At 38.1% G+C, this 22325-nt stretch overlaps 1 protein-coding gene and 1 pseudogene across 2 annotated transcripts in view; both read right to left on the bottom strand.

The window, feature by feature from the left end:
* Positions 1-11693: 11693 nt before the first annotated feature.
* On the bottom strand, positions 11694-12001 carry LOC102882747 (annotated as a pseudogene).
* A 9223-nt stretch (positions 12002-21224) lies between these two features.
* Positions 21225-22325, bottom strand: part of RTCA (RNA 3'-terminal phosphate cyclase) — a 16770-nt gene continuing 15669 nt past the window's right edge. For both annotated transcript variants that reach the window (XM_006919564.3, XM_015595579.2), the window contains one exon: positions 21225-21586. In XM_006919564.3, coding sequence (XP_006919626.1) covers positions 21485-21586 — 102 coding nt within the window. In that variant the 3' untranslated portion in view covers positions 21225-21484. The remainder of the gene's footprint in view (positions 21587-22325) is intronic.

Below are 22325 nucleotides of genomic sequence, written 5' to 3'. Positions count from 1 at the left end.
ATGGGTGAGCTCTCAAATGATGTTAGAGGTATAACATTTTTACATTCTATAGGAATAGAGAGAAGGAAAGTGTGTCTTTAGTTACATTAAAGAAGAATATCTAGTATCGTTTTTCTAATCATAAAGCAGTCTCACATGTTGAAAGTTATTGAGTTTGCTGAGTAGAGAAAAATCACAGGCTCTCAAGCGGAGTTTAGTTACTCTGACCATGAAATAATCTACTTCTTACATTCTAGGTTGAATAATTAAATTTCATAAAGCGTTCCAAAATATAAATCACTGAAAAAAGCACTGAGTATTACTGTCTAATTAACAATTTCCTAGACTTTATATGATTAAAAACCACAGGTACAAAAGTACACATGGCATAAAATTGGATTTTTACTCTCACCCCATGTCCAGCAATGTTCATAGCGTGCTAATGCCTTCAAAATGCAAGAAACACCTTTTAAAACAAATTGAGGTTTTGATAATTCTCTACTGTTTCTATTCAAAACATTTCTGACACCAAACAGTGGGAGGTTTTCATATCAAGCAATTCTTCATTTCTCTGCAGACACCCACTAGGTGCTCTACAATCCAGTTTAATTCTGACTCTATCCACCTGGAGTTAGCACAGACCCCACAGCTTTGTCCCATGAGCCTGTCCCTATTTCAGATGCCAGTCACAAGTCTCAGGTTGCCACTATACTTCTGACCAACCACTTATAAATCAGTGGTTCTCACAAACCCCTCCTCAGGTCCAATAATTTGCTGGAAGCGCTCACAGGACTGAGGAAAACATTTTATTTACTATTATCCATTTATTATAAAGGATACAGATCAGGAACAGCCAAATGGAAGAGATGCATAAGGCAAGGTATGGGGAAGAGGCTCAGAGTTCCACACTCTGATGCCACAGCTTTGGGAAGGTCTAGAATTCCCTTTCTACCATCTCTACCTGCCAAAATCCTCTTAGCCAAGAAACAGCTCAAATGATACTTTGGTCACACTTACTCATTCCCTCTCCTGTGTTCCCTCAGAAATTTACCTGTACCTCTCTTTGGGGGCATTATCATACCAGGATCTGCAGTAAAGACATCTCAGTCCAAGACTGGCATCCCCACTAGACTGTGGAATGACTACTCTTAAAATTTCCCCAAATTTAAGGGCTGCCTTGCACATATTAAATCCTTGACGAATTTGTTACATAAAACGTGAAGCCTGTTTGGAGTATGATGAGTAGTCCAGTGTGGCTGGAACAAAGGGAACATGAAAGGAAGTTCTGGGATATAAAACTAGAAAAATAAAGGTGAGTTTCTACCACCAGGCTGAGGCATTTGGAGTGTCGCAACACAACCTGTGCCTCCTGATTTTGTGATCTTCCATTTATAATAAATAAGGCTTATGGTGTTTTTTTAAGCTATAAGTCTGTGTTGGGGTTGAAAAATAGAGCACTCTGATTTTTAGCAAAGAAAAAAAAAAACACTCTTGTACATTTCATCCACATTTGTCTGAAGTCCAGACACCATTGAGGCAAAAATTGAAAATATTGACTTGGAAATTAGACCTATGATTGAGTCTAAGCTCTGTCAGTATCTGTGAGGTTTCAGCTAGTTTCCAAACTTCTCTTCACCTCAGTTTTATCATCTGTAAAATGGGGATGACACTAGTACCTACGCATGCGGTTATGAAGATGAAATGACATAACATAATATAAAATACCTAATCTTAGCGCAGGACCAGAGAGCTGAGTGCTCAATAAACATTAGGTACCAATATATTTTACAGTGAAATAAATATCAGATTCATCTAGCTCTACAACCATCTTTTGCAGCTGAATTAGGTGAAAATTTTGTGGGTGTAACAGCTGAGAATCAAACCAGGTGAAAGTCAGAAAGTAATGAAAAGCATTCAAGAAGAACCTACATTTCCTATTCTTCCCTAAAAGTTTTTGGTTTGTGCAAAGACTTCAAAGCTTAACTATTGTGAAACGTCCTTCTAAAGACGTACAGAATTTTGGATAGAAATTATAACTCAACATATTACATCTCTGATCAAGTGACTTCACTACTAGTAATTAAGCATCTTTTTAGTTAAGCTTCTATTTGCCTCTTGGGAAAAGAGAAAAGGTCAGTGTAAGAAACTGTATTTGTATTAAGCCTGAGATCTGTAACACTAGGAAAATGTTTAAAATGTGTGCCCTTAAAAATGAAATTCATGGAATATTGTATTATCTATCTGGAAAGTCACATTAGTTTTCTTAGAGCAGTTTGCCACTTTTAGAACTATTGTGAAATACAGAAGCAGGACCTGGTTGAGAAAAATCGGAAACAGATTGATATCCAGTCAGTCTCCTGGAAAAAAGTTCCACTTCTTTATCCCCAGTCTATCCTTCCGCTTTGTTACCCATTATCTCTGTGCTCTACAATCCATCAGCTCAACACTGAGCCCAAGAGGAGTCTCCAGTGCAAGAAAAGAGGCTAATCACATCGATCTTGGAATCTGCTGACCTGCGTTTAAATCCCAGCCTAGCTGCTTTCTTACTAGCTGTATGATTTAATCTGACTTGTGTTATTTAATATAAACTTCACCATTCTCCTCTGTAAAATGGAAATAAATAAATAAAAGGGCTGTTACACAGATGAAGTGAGAGAAACCGTTTGAGGTAGTCAGTACTGTGCATGGCATGGTGCAGTCTTGGTAACAAGCAGAAGAAAAGGTGCTACAATTTTCACAAAAAAAATCGTCACCTGCCAACCTCCTCTTTATATAACAATTCATACTATAGACATAATAAAAAAAAAAAAGAAAATCAACATCCTTGACATTTAACCCACCAGAAGCTGTTACTGGCCCTGAGTACAAGGGCATTTTCACTGTCAGCCAAACAGATAGAGAATCCAGGAAAGTTACTCTTCGTAAAAAGGCCCAGAGCATGTTAAAAATGCCCGTACCCACACATACCTCTGGGACCCAAAAATAAAACAGCCAAATCTATGGGTACGCATATCTACATCTCAGAGCAAGCCATTTCAGAAACGTAATGGGACCAAACCGCACTCACTTCACACTAACCTGCGATTTGTGGGGCCCATACTTCCTCTTCTTCATAAGGGTATCCGCTTGGGCTGTAAGGACCCCACATATTCTGAGTTACCTTTTCATTCTTCTGGGTGGCATGAGCCTGTTGTACTCAGGTGAGAAGAATTCTGCCCTATCACATGGTCAGACATGGTGTTAGATTACCTTCTATCAGTTAGATTATAGGGTTAAGGAACTAGATCAAATTACAGTCTCAGTGTTTGGGCCTTGTAATGCAAGTAAAGGTATGGATGACAGTGGACTGCTGCTTTGCCTTCAGAAAGTATCAAAGCGACAAAAAGTGCAGTCTGATCCTAAAATTTACCAAAAGCTGCCCAGAAAGTTATTAGTAAAGCAGAATTATAAGATAAAGAAAAGTGGACGGATAAGAAAGAGAGCTGAATGCATCAGAGCCTATTAGCTCGATCCCACTATTTATAGTGTTGCCATTTGCTGTGTCAACGCAATCATAGCTGAAGTAGATGTGACTAATAGTTTTGGTTGATTCTGTTTAATTGGGTCAGATTAATGAGCCAACTCACACCCATGTGGGAGAACAATTAACCATAAACAAGAGGTGGATGTTTAATGTAATGTTAAATTCTCTTTTCCCAAACTTAGGTTGAATTATATACTGTTATGTCAACCCCTCTTTCCCCTCAGGCTTCGGCAGAGTCCCATAACCAACAGAGAGCTGAACTAGCTTCGTCTGTCACTAAAGCATTTTCTAATGAGTTAAGGCATAGCCGAAGGGAAGGCCTGGCCTCTGAGTTAGAGATGCTGTTTGTGGTGGCAAAGAGTGAAGGGCCAGACTTTCCCGCGTTGACTGCTCTGCCACTTGTTAGCAATGAGGTCTTGGGCAAGTTTCTTAACCCCACGAAACCTGTTTCTCCACTTGTAAAATAGAGCTATTCTCCGTTCTCTACTTGTAAAATAGAGCTAATAATAATAAATGAGATAATCCATTTAAAGTGTTTACCATAATGCCTGACATACAATACGCACTCAATAAATGTCGACCATTAATTAAAATAATAAATACCAGGATAAAATAATATCGAATGTCAACTCTAATTGAAAAATAAAAATTAAAAAAGAATAATAAATACCAGGCTAAAAGAAGCTTTCCTGATAGTTGTTCTCTCAGAAACACACAGAGTAACGCATACACTAGCCAGGGATTCTCAGTCTCAGTACTGCTGACATTTTAGACTCAATAATTCTTTGTTATGGGGGCTGTCCAATTCACTGTAGGATGCTTAGCAGCATCCCAGACATCTAACCACTATGTAGCAACATCCCAGTTTTGACATCCAGAAATGTCTCCAGATGCTGAATGTTTCTGGAGCAAGAGGGAGAGGCAAAATCACCCAGTCCAAGAAACACCGTGCTAGATCAGTTAATAGCTGAGGTTAAGCATACGGAATCTTTGTCATATCACACTTGCTGAAATGTCCAGTCACCTATGTCCACTATGTAACTAAATGATAAATAAATCACACACACAAAGAGCTGCCTGAACATTACTTCCTCCCTTGCCATTAATCCGACTCTGCGAAGATAGACAGTGTCTTATTTTTACCTCAGTGTCCTCAGTGCCTGGCACACAATGGACAACAAATGAGTGAATGAATGAATGAATGAATGAATGATGAGTGAATAAATATACCCTTGAGCCTTTTCATTTTGTCAAAGAACTCTGAGTAGCAGTTAGGTTTCCTTATTCTTTGACTCCAGTCAACACACAAAGGAGATAACCACTGATCACAGCACGGTAGGCTGGAACAAGCCGGGTCAGGCTGGCAGGAGCTGAAGAAGGCAGGAGCACCCTCTCCACAGAGCTTCAGGGCGCAGGGCCAAAGACGGAACAGCAGATCATCCCCAGGGAACAGCGCCAAGGGCCCGGCTGCAGAAGTGGGTCCAAATAGGTCAGTAAGGAAGAAGACCAGCAGCGAAGCCTGGAGAGAGGGGCCAAACCAGCGGGGTCACAGAGCGCAGCAAGTAACGGAAGCCCGGAACAAGAAGTGGTCTGGAAGAATCCCACGGACAGAAGTGTTTTTGGTGAGATTTGAACATGTTTCAGACAGTTTATGATATGGTCATTTAAAGGGCCCGAGATAGAATGAGACCTGGATTCCGTCGTGTACTGCTTGAATTAACCCTCCTAGCTTCATGTCCATTACAGTTTTAATCAATACACTTTCTCTTCATGCAGGTCAATAATACAAGCTGAACAAAACTTTTGCTTAGAAACTATGATTACTTCCCCAGTGGCCCATTAAATAAAAGGATTTAATTACGTGGAGAACAACTTAAATACACTATAAAATAATACATAAATCACAAAGTTCAGCAAACAGAATTTTCAAGTGAACCTCACTTCAACTCTTTTCATATGAACCCCCAAAAATGATGCAACTGTATCAGGTGATTGCATGATATTTCTGAAGCACACAAATGAGGATGCTTAAATCCCTAGCTATTTGCTACTGAGATATAAACTGGTAAACAAATACACAGCCCTCTCCAAGTCGTTTGCCTAATGCACAAGTTAACCGTTCACTCCATTTTAATTCGGGTAAAATTTATTTTCTTTTTGGATCTGTGCCTTTTATTATGCAAAGGTAGGTGGAGTCAGTGGTGATAATAAAAGCTTACAGCTCTATGTGAGAAATTTCTTCTAGGGTCATGTGTTCGGAAAAGCTCTGTACTTACCTTAAGAAAATAGTGGGCTTTTGGGGGGTGACGAGGGAAGAGGGAGGGAATAACTAGTGACGTATCGTGTCTCCCTTTTCACTTTCTCCAGGATTCCTAGACCGAACTCAGCTCTCGCAATTCACTTGTGTTTTACGTTTATGCCTGGACATGACTTCCTACCCTAGTTTTTATTTCTCTGGGTCTGATTTTTAATTTCTTGTTTGTAGCTCATCTTTTTATGGTATGTGCTTATTATAAGTCACTTCAAATATTTTGTGAAATGAGACAAGGTATGAAAAAATTAAATAAAACGATTCAATTTTTATATTATGTAAATGACCTTGTAAGAAGAGAGGCAGGATCAGCCTTAGTAATTAGTCAGATAGTACAATGGTAAAGATATAAGCATCGGAAAGATCACAATAACATTAGTGGGGGTTTTTTTTGGCTTTTTAGTGTTTTTGATTTTTAGGATTTCTGATAAAACCGCAGAACCTCCTTAGAGAGTTAATACCTTAAGGCTTACCAGTTAACAGCTTACTGAGGACACTGGCTGACATATATGGAGGATATATACAGGAGAGAATCCTGACGAGAGAAAAAAAGGTAAGGTAAGAAAGTGTCAAGGATCAACCTCATCTCGCAATTTTAAAATGCTGCAGCTATAGCCATGAAGATCAACCAAGGAGTATTTTACAGTTTCTTTGTGCTGTTATATCAAACATGTCAGTCATGGTGACTGCCCCACCCACAGCCTTACTGAAAGGATGACCCTAGCACCTATGTTTCATCTCAGCGAGAGTTGGCCCTGGACTAGAGAGTGGTCAACCCTCCCTCGCATCCTAGCCTAGGATAAATACAAAAAAATTTGCTATTTAGCCTAACTGAGCAGCAGATCACGAAACAATTACTTCCACCATCATATTGCTATTACAAAACTTTTCCTTCGTCAAATTAGAACAGCCATATCTGAGCTAAACAAAAATCTCTAGTCTTTTAAAAAATTTTTTTGGATAGGTAATACATGAACATGGTTCAGAATTCAAGAGACAGTGAAAAGCTAGTGGAGGAGTGTAAACTTGATTCAGGAGTCACTGATGTTTTGAAAGCTGCATATGAGATTAGTTTGGCAGTGGTACCAGGAAAACATAGTCACCATGAGAGAAGCCATATGGTTATCCAGGCGTAAAGTGATCAGGGCTCAGTCTAAATATTGACTGAAAAATGGAGAGGAGGGGGTTAATTGGTTGATTACATTTGGAATTTAAGGATAGTTTCCGGTCCCATTGCATAACTAAACTTCTGTGAACTATCTTGTAAGATGTCTCCCCACTCACCTTCCAAGCCCCCACCAGCTGAGCTGTAAATCCCCTAAGCCCAGAGAGGCTTAGCCTTAGCCTGTACCTGGCACAGCATCTAGCCATGTTATAGGTACTTAATATATGGTTTATTTTTTTTTAAAGTAAAAATAATAAAAATAAAAAACAGGGAAGATAAACTTGGGTAAGTGGTGGAGGCAGGGCAATGAGTTTAATTTTATTCAAACCGAATTTGAAGTGAAATAGTAAGATGAAAATGTGGAGCTGATGAATGAAAAATATAAAATTGTTCCCTTAGAAAGAATGCAGAGTTGGACATGGGACACGAAAATCACTAATTGGCATTTTGCTCAATGACCTCATGCTGCCTCTCATTTGCATGGAGTAAAGATGACTTTTACTCACCAAGTTTTTACGTGAGACTCCATAACAAAGTCAGAACCAGCAAAGCACCACACACCCCCACCCTGTCTTCAGACTCCCGATTGGGTGTTACCAAGATTCTCATGCCATCTGCTTCTCTTACAACAAACAAATTAGAAAATAAAGATCATACATAGCAGACATCGCTGTCTTTCCTGGGTTTGTCCTTTTTCTCTTTTCCCTCAACTTCACCTTACTCTTCTCCTCTCATCATATTCCTCGTTCCCTCTTACTTACCTGAGGAGTTGTGTCTTTGCCCCAGGTCTGGGACTTTCAGGGGTGAGCACATACACCCAGAGACAGACAAAGGCACAAAGCCTCCTTCTGAGGAACAGCTCTGTTTCTCACAGCACCGTGGGGTGGGGCCTGGGAGACTCGATGTCCACTGAAAAACAATACAGCCTTCTTCTCTGCTGTTCTGCTGTCTTGTCCAGTCCTGCTTACCCCAAGGGAATTAGTCTCTTATGTGGCCTGGATGTCGCATTGGTCCTGCCCAGTGAACTCTGCTGCTGTTCTGGATTGTTGGATTTAAATACAACAATTCTGAAGAATTTATATGTCCACGAGGAAATGTTCATGATCTATGGGTTGGGGGTAGGGGATGGACTGGACAACTATATTGACCATGATTCCAATTTTTAAAAAATTTTTAGTTACCATCTCTCTTTTGATACTCATACAAAAATGTAAGTCCCAATAGTGGTTGGATCTTGGATGGCTTTATTTTGGCACTTTTATATACTTTGATGTTTATAAGTGGAGCAGGGGTATATGGGAAATCTCTGCTTACAATTTGCTTAATTTTGCTGTGAACCTAAAACTGCTCTAAAAAAATAAAGTCTATTTTAAAAAAACATATCAATAGCAATAAAAATATAAAGTAACTAGGAATAACAGAAGAAGCATAACTCCTTTGAAAAAGTGATAATACTCAATTAGAAGACTTCAATGAAGATATAATAAGTCAAAGGAGAGACAGAAATGAATCTGTAGATTTAATGTAATCCCATTCAAAACCTCACCATATTTTTCATGGAGTCTGTATCAGTTAGAGCACAGTCACAGAAGCAGAACCAATTATACCACTTCGCAGATGGCACGAAAAACTGATCATAGTGTATCCTCATTTCTCTCCTCCAAGCCTTTGTGCTGCTGTTATCATACAGTTTACTTCTCTCTAGATTATAAATCCCACAGAATATTATTTTTTGTTTTAACAACCTATTCTCTTTTTAAAAGCTCTAAGTGGGTGGAAGGAAGCTCAAAAAAATAAATAAATAAAACCTTATACATTTATACCCATAGAGTTACCATTTCTGGTGTTCATCATTATTCTGGGTTCCCTTGGTATCGTTTTCCTTACATTTCTTGTAGTGTAGGTCTATCGATGGTTAATTCTTTCAGATTTTATAGGTCCAAAATGTTTTTTACCTACTTCGTTTTTAGAAGATATCTTTGCTTACATCGTTTTTTCTTTCAGTACTTTAAAGATATCGCTCTACAGTCATCTTGCTTGCATCGATTCTCAGAGAAATCTGCAGACATCTTTCATCTTTGTCCTTCTGTATGTGTGTCTTCTTTTTCTGACTGCTTTTAAGATTTTCTTTTTATCACTGGTTTTGGGCAATTTGATTATGATGTACCTTAGTGTAGTTTTCTTCATGCTTCTTTTGCTTGGTGTTTGTTGTGCTTCTTAGAACTGTGGGCTTATATTTTTTATCAAATGTGAAAATACTTTGCCATCATTTCTTCAAATACTTTTCTATCCCCCCTTCTTCATGAACTCCAAATACAAACATATCAAACTGCTTGAAGTTGTTCCATAACTTACTGATACTTTACTCACTTTTAAAATTCACTTTTTTTTCTATATATTTCATTTTGGACTATTTCTATTGTTATATCTTCAAGTTTACTAATCTACTCTTCTGCAATGTCTAATCTGTATTTAATTCTATCAATGAGTTTTTCATCTCAGATATGATAGCTTTCATCCTTCAAAGTTCTTTTGCATCTTTTTGTTTATATCTTCCATGTCTCTAATTAACATATCACATCTTCCCTCTAGCTGTTTGGACGTATATTTTACATAATATAATATAGTAATATTTTACATAATATAATATAGTAATATTTTAATGTTGTCTGATAATCATATTTTTCTTAGTTTTGAGTGAGTCTCTATTGATTTATTTTTCTTGTAATTATGGGTTATATTTTCCTGCAGCACTGATTGGCTGGCAATTTTTGATTGGATGCCAGACATTGTGTTTTTTACCTTTTTAGGGACTGGATATTTTTTATTCTTGTAAATAGTCTTGAAATTGATTCTGGGCTATAGTTAAGTTAGTGGAAGACAGTTTAGTCCTTACAGATTTTTCTTTTAGGACTATTAGGTGGAACCAATTCAGCATTTCTTCTAGAGCTAATTATTCCTACATCTAAGGCATGACCATTCTGAGTGCTCTAGACAATGTCCTGTGAATTATGAGGTTTTCTAATTCAGCAGAGTCAGGGGAGAGGAAGAGACAGTGGACTGGCACTTTTCCTAGCCCTATGTGAGCACCAAATACTACTCCTTCTAATTCTCCAGGTGATTTTGTCACAGGTAATTTCTTCATGTTCATGCACTCTTCAGCACTCTGAGTATTCAAAGCAAACACTGCAGGTTCCTAGACTTCTCTGTGATGCTTTCTCTCTCCACTCTGGTGTTCTATCCTGTCAACTCTAGCCATGCAGCTCTCCTCAAGCCCTCAGTCAGTATCCTCAATGCAGAGAGTTCACCAGGCTCTACCTAGGTTTCCTTTCCCTGTGCCATGGCCAGTCAGCTGGGACAATTGCAGGGCTCACTGTATCTGTCTTCAAGCTCTCAGAGAACACTATCTTCTACTGCCTGATGTTTAAAATCTTGAAAATTATTGTTCCATAGATTTTGTTCACTTTTTGAGTTGTCTCAGGCAGAAGAATAAATCTAATTCCTGTTACTCTATCCTGGCTAGAAGCAGAAGCCTAACAAATTGAATTTATTATGTTATGTAAATATCCTCAAATGAAAAATAGCTACAATCCATATATATATTACAATTAAAAAGTTTTAAAATTTTGTAAATTAATTATGTCAAATCTGAAAACAAATAACATTCATTCAAATTAGTAACATTATTTTAACTAGTACGTTAAAGTGACTGATGATGCAATTTGATTTAAACTGGTATTCATTGCTCTAGTATAGGGGTTTTTTTAAGGTATAGAAAAGAATTTATTTAGCTTTGTGAGGTTTTACTTTCACAATAATATATACCCTTGGCACAGGAAAACCCTTTTAAAGTTTCATAAAATCGCCTTCACAAGGTAAATATTCAGGTTGATCCTATGAGGTTTGCAGACATTAAGTATGAGAAAGTTAATGGTTACCAGAATTTGCATACATTATCACAACCAAAACAGTAAAATAAACAGAAGAACAAGTGTTTCTTAACAGTCCTAAAAACACAATAAATTGCAATTTCTACTGGAAGATTTATTTCTATGCTATATTCATTTTGATCTCTTATTTTCCATTTTTTTCTGAATATAAGTTACAAATAATCTTTTGCAATAACTCCCTATTCTTAATACTAAAAAGTCACTGGCTTTACCTTGGCTATATTTTTTATTGTTTAGAGTAAGATAGGCTTATTAAGCCAGTTATACTCCAGTAACTTTGTGAATGAAAAAATGTTAAGAGAATTACAAACAAATAATGGAGTCATTATTTCACTGATCCAAATTCAATTTCAGGAAAATCACTTCCCCAAAGCAGTAATTCTGATAAATTCTTTCCATGTCTAAACAAAAACTGAAAGAAAAGCGAAATTATGGGAAATCTATGATGGTTCACTAGACATTGTGTGCTTTTAATAGTTCAATATTGGCAATACTTGATAATCAAGAGTAAATTAATAGGCTAACATTTAAAAACGTGAACTTCAATAAGGATAAAGTACATAAACAATTTGGTAAGTTTGTGAAGAAGCTGACCAAGATACATAAATTAGGAAATACAAGTGTCCATCTAAATTTTCTATATTTTTTTTACAGAATATTTATTAAAGCATTTAATGTACTATTTCTCATGTGTCATTTTGGAAGTTTTGAATTATGAAGAGTACTCTTTTGTCTGATGACAAACAGCAGTCACATTGCCAGCGATTATTCTGGATCTCCACGTTGGATAAATTCGATTTCTTCTTGATACACAAGTTTCCTTCTGTAGTTCTGAGGTAATGTTTTTATTATTTTTACAGTGGTGGACCCTGATGCATCAGCCAATCTGATGATTTACTTCCCTTAGAATGTTGTAAAATTGGAGAAAAGTGAGATGGTAGTCCTGCTAATCTCAAAACTTCTGCTACACTGGTTTTATGAAGACCAATTTCGTCAGGGAACCTTATTCATAGACTATGTAGCTTGACTACCTGAATAACCCTGCTTGCAGATGCTATCTTGCTGCCCATCATGACCTGTGAGAAGGGGCAGCTTCCCCAGTACAGATCTGCTTTAGTTTGGCTGTGCCGATTCACTTCTCCCATTAGTTTTCTGTATTTGAATCACCGAAAAACATTCATCTGTACAACGTACTGTTGTGTCACTCAGCCTCCCTTTGTTCAAATGTGTCACCTATATGTTAAGTCTACCCCTGTTCTCTTTGGTGCCTATACAGTTATATGTGCAACTGTGAACACTAAAATTTTATAAAAGCATTTGGCCATAAAATTGGGACCCTAAATATGCTTATATTAAATTTTTAAATAATCATTCAATTGGAAAAACAAAAAATTTTTAATTCTTCTACAGAACATACAGTTTGACATAAATTGTTTCAATGCAAGATAATGAACTTTTATCAAGTTGGTAGCCACATTGAAAAGGCTAAAAATGTATTTGAGCCAAGATAATTCCTGATAGATAATCTCTACTTTATCTAAGATGATTGATAATGGGGGAGAAACAGGAAGTAAAGTTGTGATAAGCTAAAAATACCTACAAGAGGAAAGTGGGGAAACTCTAAGAGAATAACCAAAATGCGTGCCAGAAAAAATGTAGAAAAGTGTAACTGCAGATCAACTAACTACAAAGAAGGTAAGTAGGAAGAAGAGAGAGAAACCCAAGAGGAAGAATATCACTGTCTGACAGAAAAAAAACAAAACAAAAATAAGAAGACAGAGGAAAAAATAGTTTATCCAGGATCTTTATGGATAATGCAGGACAGAAAAAGCAGCAACACTAGGACAGGAAAAGAGAAGATACACCTGCTAAATTAATGAGGGGAAAGTGTTGCAGCTTCTATCAACAGCCAGAGTATAGATGTGGATCACAGACAGAATGGAATCAAGTTCTTTCAAGAGAGGGAAGGTGTGTTTGCGCATTGGACTAGGCTGTGTGGGAAAGTAAGTCACCTGGGTCTCTCATACAACAAGAATTCAGGACAGCAAAAAGTGAACACTATACGGTGCTTCCTTTCTGTAGTCGACTGCAGCTCAGGTGCAAGGTCTTCTTGCATGTGGAGTTTTGTACTTGCTTCTGGTTTCCTGAATGCTCTTCGGGCTTGACCTCTAACTTGCTCATGACTCCTGACTTTCACAGACTTTTTCCCACTGTGTGACTTGAGAATAGCCCTTCCATTTTATTTTGTTTTATTTTTTATTTATTTTATTTTTGCCCTTCCATTTCTACCGTGTTTTATTTGGGGGCTTTTCACAAACTTTCTTGAACCTGGTTTACTTACTTACTCTGTCTCCTTGATTTGGTGATGCTGCCTGCCACCTCTCAGGGTGAAGGCAAGTCCTCCAGGGAAAAGAAAGGCCCACAGTGTGGAAAGGGGAAATAAGGGCCATCGGAGTTGACTAAACTCCCAAGAGTAAAGTCCTTACAGAGACCTAAGAGCTAAGTGAAATGTCAAGAAGAGTATCTGTTTTGTAGTTTAAACCTACAAGTCCATTTGGCAAGTATGCATAACTCTATGAAGTGCACTTAAAAAAAATCTCAACTGTGGAGTACTTGTGCTTCAGAATCCCCACCATGCCATCAGGGTCAGTGTCCACATAAACCTAAACAATGTGTGTTGAAGTAGACATGGTGGGTGCCAGAAAGTGAGAGAAAGTGGGAAAAGGCAGGACTCTAGGCTCCTGGTCTTTGATAGGAAAATCTTTCCCCTTTGTATTTTCTGGTGGTGACAGAGAGGGGTGGAAATCTGAGACACATCAGGAGAGAGATGAGATGCCCTATTTCAGCTCAAAGGCTCCTTAGGAATTTAGCAGCACACCCCCGCTCTGGAGCCATTTGTGATGGAACCCCAGTTTCTCATCAATGGACACTATTTCTCTATGACAGAAAGTTCGCTGGGGACATTCACAGAATTTGTCCGATAACGCAGCACTTAGGGACAGGTCCGAAGATGACCTTTAGTTCAGGAGGCCCTACAATTTCATCACATACTTGCATTACGCCTGACGTAATCACTGCCTTATCCTTCATCCAATTTAGGAATATATTGGTTATTATATTTTTTCTTCTGCCCAATGAAGCAGAATTACCTTAATGGTTTTTTAAATCTCAACATTGTGATTAAAAAAAACCTGAATGTTTCCACTTAGTTTATAATACAAATAGTATCCTAGTAGAATATACAAAGAATTTTAGAGTTGGAAAGAGTATCAGAGATTCTGGTCCTCTTAACTTTATAAGACAATAAATATAAAATAATATAAAATATTTAAAATAAAATATTAATAATTTTAAAAAGTATCAAAAATAATTACAAGAATAAATTATAAAATACCACATAAATAATCTAGAATGATTAAGTATTTCAACTCGTCATACTTCTAGACGAGATCAAAAATATTCCCACGACAAATCTAAGGCTCCAAGGGCTTAGCTAATTCACCTAAAGTCAACAACTAATAAGTGGCGAAGCGATATTCAAACTCACATCTAGTTGTCTCCACTGGCTTTGCAGGCAGCTGAGATACGGTCAGGAGAGAGCAATCTGATAGCAGCACCATTATGCTGCGTGGCCTTTCTCATGCAGATAGAGGGCTGTTCTGCTCGGCTAGGTGGGTAATGTGAGTGCAGTGACGTGCTACATTTTGAATCAAGGCTAAGCAAAGGCAAAAAGGATTTGGGGTTGTCTTTCTACTTGTCTTTCTGGAATCGGATCCTATTGACAACACAATAACAACTTGCACCTGTTTCTTCCCAAATCTTACTTGAATTCTTCCAGCTTTTCCCCAGCCTTGGAGCCTCCTGTAAATCTAGAGCACTGTTCCTTAACGGGTGTCATGTGAACAATCTAAACAACAGTCACTCACTTGGGGGGTCCTTTTAAAACTATACAGTTTCCTGAATCCCACCCAGAATTACCCAGTCAGAATTTCTGGAGGGAGAAGTGGACTGAGAGTTTGTATCATTGTAAGATTCCCTGACGATGCTCACATACACTGAAGCTTGAGAATCACTGAGACTGCAATAGTCTGTGCCTGAGTGGTTTAAAAATAAGAGAACTGAAATCATGATTAAAATCGAGTGGCCTCCAAGCAATCCTTTCTTATTCAGGAAACTAAACGCTTTCAGGAGTGCAGTTTAAAAACCATCTTCAATTGCCTTTGCAATTTATTTTAATATATTATTCCAGATGCATAATTTGGAAAATAGGAGAAAATGAAAAGAAACAGCAATATATATGTTTATTACCCTAATTCCCATTAGACAGCTACTTTTAACATTTTGATATAGTACCTTCCTATCTTTTTTCCTAAGGATGACTTAGAAATGAGTTCCTTGGTTAGAAGCAACATTGTCTCAAACCTCCACTAGTTCAAGTCATGTTGGCAGAAACATCGTGGTCAGAGAAGGCAAGCCCATGTTCTGAGTAAGGAGAGCAGTCCAGTGAGGAGAAATTGCTGCCTTCCCCATTGTGATCACCCACGAGGCAGTTTTCCAGTCTTTCTCAAGGAAAGTTCTTTGTGGAAGGCTCAGGATCAGTTTCTGCTGCTGGTGGGTTGGGCGCTGAGTACTGAGGACAGCCAGAGCAGCCTTGGTGACAGAAGTCCACGTTGTCAGGCCCACACATGACCTTTGCCCCCACCATTGCAGCTGCTGAGCAAGCACTGCGTTAACTGCAGAAAAAGGCTGACTAGCAGCCGCAGAGCCTGTCATTTTGTACGCCTGGTTATTCAAATTCTCCTCCATATGGATGCCCTTTGTGAGTATTCACATGAGACACATTTTTTTTTCACACTCTATGCTCTTTCTGAAAATTTCATCCACATACCTCTTCCCCCATCCTTTGACACCAATCTACCAAATCTTTTTTTTCTGAGTCCCCAATGTTTCAGGCAAACTGCCAGTTGCTGTCCGTGAATCAACGTATTTGTACTTCTGACCATCTCTCAATCCAGACAGAGTGGACGACCAACTGCACTGCTTCATGTTCTGCCCACTGGGAGGATTCCCCATCACCACTGTCTTGCGGGCCTCCCCTGAATGAATGTGTTGTACTGCTTCAGCATCTGTGAAAACATCTGTAAACTAGGCCTTAGCTTTTTCTTCCTCAGTCAGCTGGTGGTTGGGAACTCCCCTACAGGGCCATAGGTTGGTAGAGTGGCAATGATTAGCAGGGGGTAGGCGCTGGAGAAGATTGAGCATCCTCTCGTGCAAAGTGCTTACGTCTTCTAGGCTACCTGCACCTAATACCATTTCCACTTGATGTTGGATTGCTGATGCTATCACCCAACTTAGTATCTTGGTGCATCAGAAAACATGTGCTTCATCATGGTCATAAGGTCTTTAGATGTCGCAGCTCAGTTCAGTCTCTACCAGGGCCCAGTAGCAAACCAAGAGCTATTTCTGAAAACATCGGTTATCTACTCCAAAACCCTAATGGTCTGTTTCTGCTTGTACGACTGTTGTAGGCAGCCTCTAAAATGGCCCCCAACTATCCCCACCTCCTGCTAATGCCCTTGAGTAATCCCGTTCCCCTGAGATTGAGCTGGACTAGTGGCTTGTTTCTAATTAACAAAACTATGGCAGAAATGATGGGGTATCACTTCTGAAATGAGTTTATAAAAAGATTGGGGGTTTTCTGTCTCTGTCCCTCTCTTGTCCCGCGTATTGGGGAAAGCAAGCTTCATTTTTGTGAGGAGCCCAATGGAAAAGCCCACAGTTTTTCAGCCTGGGAGGAACTGAAGCAAGGCGACAACCAAGCCTGAGACTGGAAGTGGATCCTTCAACCCCATTCAAGTCTTGAGATGACTGTAGCTCCACCCAGTGGCTCGGCTTGATTGCAGCCTCATGGGATGCCACGAGCCAGAACCACCCAACTAAGCTGGTCCTGTATTCCTGACCAACAGAAATTGTGAAATAATAAATGTTTGTTGTTTTAAGTAGCTAAGCTTCGAAGCAATCAGCTACACAACAGATAAATGTAATGACTATCTGTGGACTTATGGTTGATCTACACAATACTGATTCTGATCAAGGAATTCATTTCTCAGCTAAAGTGTACCAATGAGTTCATGCCCATAGATAGATGCCAGGTATGACATACCTTAGAAGCAGCAGAGCTGATGAAAACAGCCTACTGAAAATCCAGTTACAGTGCCCGTTGGGAAACAACACTCTGTAAGTTAGGGCATTATCTTACAGGATGTGGGCCATCCTTTGACCAGAGACTAATATAGGGTACTCATTCTTCCATAGCTAGAATACATGGATCGAGGGGTGGAAGTGGAGTGGGCTTCCACTATTATAATTAATTACAACCACCCAAATTTTACTTTCCATCCTTGAAACTTTGATTGCTATTGATTTTAGAGGTGTTAATTCCCAAAGGAAAAATGCTTCCGCCAGGGGTCACAACAATAATGGCGCCAATGAACTGTAAGATGAGACTTCTACTGCCCATGCTGAGCTTCTCATGCTATTGAAACAACAAAGAAGGGATCACCGTTTTTGCTGGGGCAATTGCTCCCAATTAATAAGGGTAAATTGAGTGGTGCTATAACAATGAAGGCAGAAAAGACTATGTCTAGAGCCCAAGGCATTCTCTGAGGCACCTTTGAGTACTCTCAAATCCAGTAATAAAAATCAAGGCAAAACCACAGCAACACATTAAAGACAGACCACCAAGACGTAGACCCTTTGGGAGTGAAGATTAAGATTACCTCCCTGTCTGTGGTGCCCGTAGAGAGTACAGGGAACATAGAGTATATAGCAAACCTAAGAACACAGGACCGTAGCAGTTATGCAAACTTTCTTCCTTGCTTGTTCTATACATATTGATATATATTCATTTATTTTTCCCCTCCCCTTCATCGTCCCTTTTTATTTCACATAAAGACTATTATTAACTTTACAGTCTATATGTTACAGAATATTCAGGTGGGATTGAGTAAAATAGACACTAACATCACCCAGAGATGGTTATAGTGACTGGTGGGACTTTTGGCCCTCTATTAAGAGGATGGAAATATGTTTACAAAAAGGATAGCTGTATTTTGTTAGGCAAAAGCAAAAAGATGTTATTGTTATTGTAAGATAGCAACATGTGAATGCTGAATGACCAAAAGGATAGATTCTACTGGCTATTTACTGTCTCGCAGCTCTAAGCACACCTTTCAAAACTGTTCCATAACATTTGGGTGTGTAAATTATAATTTCCAGATTCCCCTGACAACTCACTTCTGGTTCGGTTCTGCAAAAGGGAAGCCCTGCGTGCGGTTGGAAAGAGGAAGGGAGAAAGAACTCTTCCTGCTTCCAGTTCCTGTCAGCAGCAGCAAACTATGACTCCAAGCTTCGTTCAGCTGGCCCTGACACACTCTGGCGGTAGGAATATTAGCCCCTTGGGGCTCTCTCACCTTCTGGGCCATGCTACCTGAACCTTCCAAGCACCTGCCAGGATGCATCCCCTTCTCTTAGAGTCTGAGTATCAGCTGAAATGCTCTCATGGCCTGATCATCAGGTAAAAAGTACCCCTTCTTGAGAGATCTGATGTTCAGTTCCAGAGAACCCCTCCTTCAAACTTGTACGTTCTTGCAACATCACTTGTACCAGAGTTCTGCAGAGAAACCGAACCAATAGGAGATATATATGTTGAGAAGTTCAATATATGTTTAGAGAGAGACTGATTTATTACAAGCTAATTTCTCATGTGATTATGGAGGCTGAGAAGTCCCATGATCTGCTATCTGCAAGCTGGGCCAGGAAAGCCACTGGTGTAGTCCAAAGGCCTGAGAGCCAGAGAGCCAAAGGTGCAGATTGCAGGCTGGGTCTGAAGGCCTGAAAACCAGAAGCACCAAGAGTTAAGAGGAAGACTGATGTCCCAAGTCCTGCAGTTAGGCAGAGAGCAAATGCAACCTTTCTCCACCATTCTGTTCTATTCAGGCCCTCAAGGAACTGGGTGATGCTCACCCACACTGGGAGGGCCATCTGCTCTACTCGGCTCGCCGATTCGAATGCTACTCTCTTCTAAAAACACCCTCACATACACACAAAGAAATATTGTTTAACCAGATATCTGGGCATCAAAAATTTTCATCATAAATTTCAAATTATAGCAAAGGCTCTCATTTCAGTTTTATAGGCATACCTCAGAGAGATTTGGGGCTTGGTTCTAGAATACCGCAATAAAGTGAGTCACACAAACTTTTTGGTTTCCCAGTGCATATAAAATTTGTTTACACGATGCTATAGTTTATTAAGTGTGCAATAGCATTGTGTCTAAAAAAACAAAGTACATACCTTAGTTAAAAATACTTTATTGTTAAAAAATTTTAATAATCACCCAAGCCTTTATAGCAAGTTGTAATCTTTTTGCTGGTGGAGGGTCTTACTTTCAATTGGTAAAAAAAAAAAATGCAGTGTTTGCAAAGTGCAATAAAACCAGGTATGTCTGTACGGCCATTTTAAAATAAAACTATTCCAAGTCTCTTAAATTCATCCACTGGACTCTAAAAACATAGCTGTTTGGTATCCACCATCTCCATTAAAAAAACACATTCCACTTCCTCAGTTTTACATTTTTTATGCTTAAAAGTTCACATTCCACTTCCCCAATTTTATATTTTTATGCTTAAAAGCTCACCTTGTCATATCCTTCTGCAATAAAAATATGCACATTAATTTGCATTGTTTTAAAATTTCCAGTGAACATGAGATTCTTAAAAATGTTTAAAATTTCTTCTGGCTTGGTTAATTACAATTAGTATTACTATACAATTGAGTGTAACAAATATACTTTTTGAAATGTTATTAAATATAAGAGTAAGATTTTATAGAAATATATCTCAACAAGATTGATACAAAAAAATCAGATCATGTGTCTGTGGAAGTACATTTTTAAGGAGGGAAATCTGAAAACAAATTTTCTGAAAATTACTGACAACCACGAACTTAAAATTCATGGGAAGGCTTTGTGAACCAAGTGGTATGAACATCTGTTTGAAGGTGGTTTGAAGACTCCTCTTCAAGTCCATGTACACATAGTGTTGAATATATAGGAAAAAGAAACATTGAAATAGAATTTAGACATACAAGTAGAGAAATACAATTTTGTTTGAGGAAAATAAATGGAAATTCAAATCACTTCTAGGATTACCAAAAATTTTTTTTGCTTAAGTCCTATCTTCATTTTACCTAAGTTGAGACTCAACCAGAGTGACACGCCCAAGACAAGATTAATCACAAACTCACACACGGTTGACCTTGAATCTCTCACTCTAAAGTTCCCAATCTCTGTATTCCAGCCAACCTCTTTCACACTGCTCCACACCCTGTCAGAAGCTGCAAAGTTCACATTAAACTGAAAACCCCCAAATATATCACAATCCCTCTGAAGGCTATATTAAAAATATAGTTTTACTCTAAAATAGAACGATACTTTATCTCATTTGTTATAAAAATGGAACTCATAAAATGTATCTACAGTGTGGAAATATAAATAGCAAGCAATACTGTCATCCTCACATTCAAAGCAAATTGAACCCAACTGTCTGAGGACACTGAAATCACTGACAAGAACTACGATCATGCACATGAAGTAACTTTTTTTCATTATACTGTTCTATACAGACTAACTCAGCACATTCTGAATGTGTGATAAATATCATCCTCTGGATCTATATCCTGGATTATGTTTTAATCACCAAGATGGAACCAAATTTTAATGAATTTCTCATTATATTACAGTACAGCATATTTAGCTGATACACCAAACTGGTTTCATTTGAGTCATAACCTCAATTGCCTACAGGGCAGGAAGTAATCTAAATGTGGAAGTTGCTAGGTGTGAGATAATACAGAGAAATGAAAAGCACAATCTGTTCTAAAGGTACTTAATTATTTTTTAATACTACAAGCCAAAAAAAAAAAATATATACACACACACACACACACACACACACACATATGGGGTTGAAATTTTACAATTCTCATTGTCTTTCACAACATATTCAACAGATTTGAAATCAATATTTACCAAGTGCTCAATTAGAAAGAAGGTACATGTACTTAGAATGAGAAAATGTTCATTAAATTATTGTTGACACAGTAAGTACGTGTGCATAAAGTTGTCTCATAGTTTACACGAGAATACAGCAAAGTGATTAGAACTATACACAAATTACAGATCAAATTTACATTCCTGACTTAATTTATTACATAAAGAAAAACAGGAGAAAAGAATATTTTATATCAATACTTTAATACTGAAGTCAGCTATTAGACATAACCACCAAATCTTCTATTTCATTTGTCATACCTTGGGAGATATTCTAAGTGAGATTAAATTGATGAAGCATGCATAGTAAATCTAGAACACTCTACTTCATCTCCAAATTTAAGTTGGGTCTTTTAATAAGTTACTTCTTATTTGCTGTTTTGTAGTATTTATGAAATGAATTAGTGCAATACATCGCTGAGGTATCATTTAAAAGGTAAATACACTACAGGTGTGGATTTGTCATCCCAATTCCTTGGCACTCGATAATATATGTGTCTTTAGAGGCATCATCTTCATTTTCTGATTTCTTCACAGTAAATTGAGCCTGAAACCAGAAGAGTATTTAGTACGTAAGTAATATGAAGAGGGTTGGAGGGAAGAGCCCATAACTCCAGCTTAAACAAGCAGGTAGTTAATATCAAACTTGTTTTACTGAAGATGTTAGAGACACAAAGATCAAGACATGAAAATTTCAATAGCCTAGATATAAAATATTTTGTTCCAGAACCACGGTTCTTGATTGGAGGTATACATACCTGTGGAGTTTTGTCAGAATACACAGCCTGAACCCCACTCCACACACACTGAATCAGAACCCTGAGGAGCACGGCGTCGGCAAATATCAACTTTAAAATCTCAATTGTTAATTATAATGCCTCTGCACTATATTTCCTAAAATATTTCTAAAACATAGCACTGATGCATTTATACTTCTTTTACCTTCTCAGGTATTTAATTTAATTCCCTAAAAATACTATTCAGAAAGATCTAGTTCAGAGAAGAAAGGTGGGGGGAGGTGATGACTAACACCCTCCTTCATCTTTATTGGGCTTCACAGTGTATTTTCCACCTGGTAACTAATTCAAGTTTGGCTTTGAAATATTTGATCTCCATCACCGTAGTCTGGAAACAGAATTTTTTTAAAAAGCAAATGTGTTCATTCTAACGAACTAAATTAAAATCAAAACAACTGAGTAGGATGACTGAATTTGTGGCAAAGGCATTTCAGGTGTTCCTAAAACCTTAGAATTCTTTGAATACAATTTGAAAACCAATTCTGGGGC

This window comes from Pteropus alecto, unplaced genomic scaffold (assembly GCF_000325575.1).
Source record: "Pteropus alecto unplaced genomic scaffold, ASM32557v1 scaffold106, whole genome shotgun sequence".
NCBI classification, from domain to species: Eukaryota; Metazoa; Chordata; class Mammalia; order Chiroptera; family Pteropodidae; genus Pteropus; species Pteropus alecto.
The sequence above is the reverse complement of the archived record's forward strand: the minus strand, read 5'-3'. Positions and strand labels throughout refer to the sequence as shown.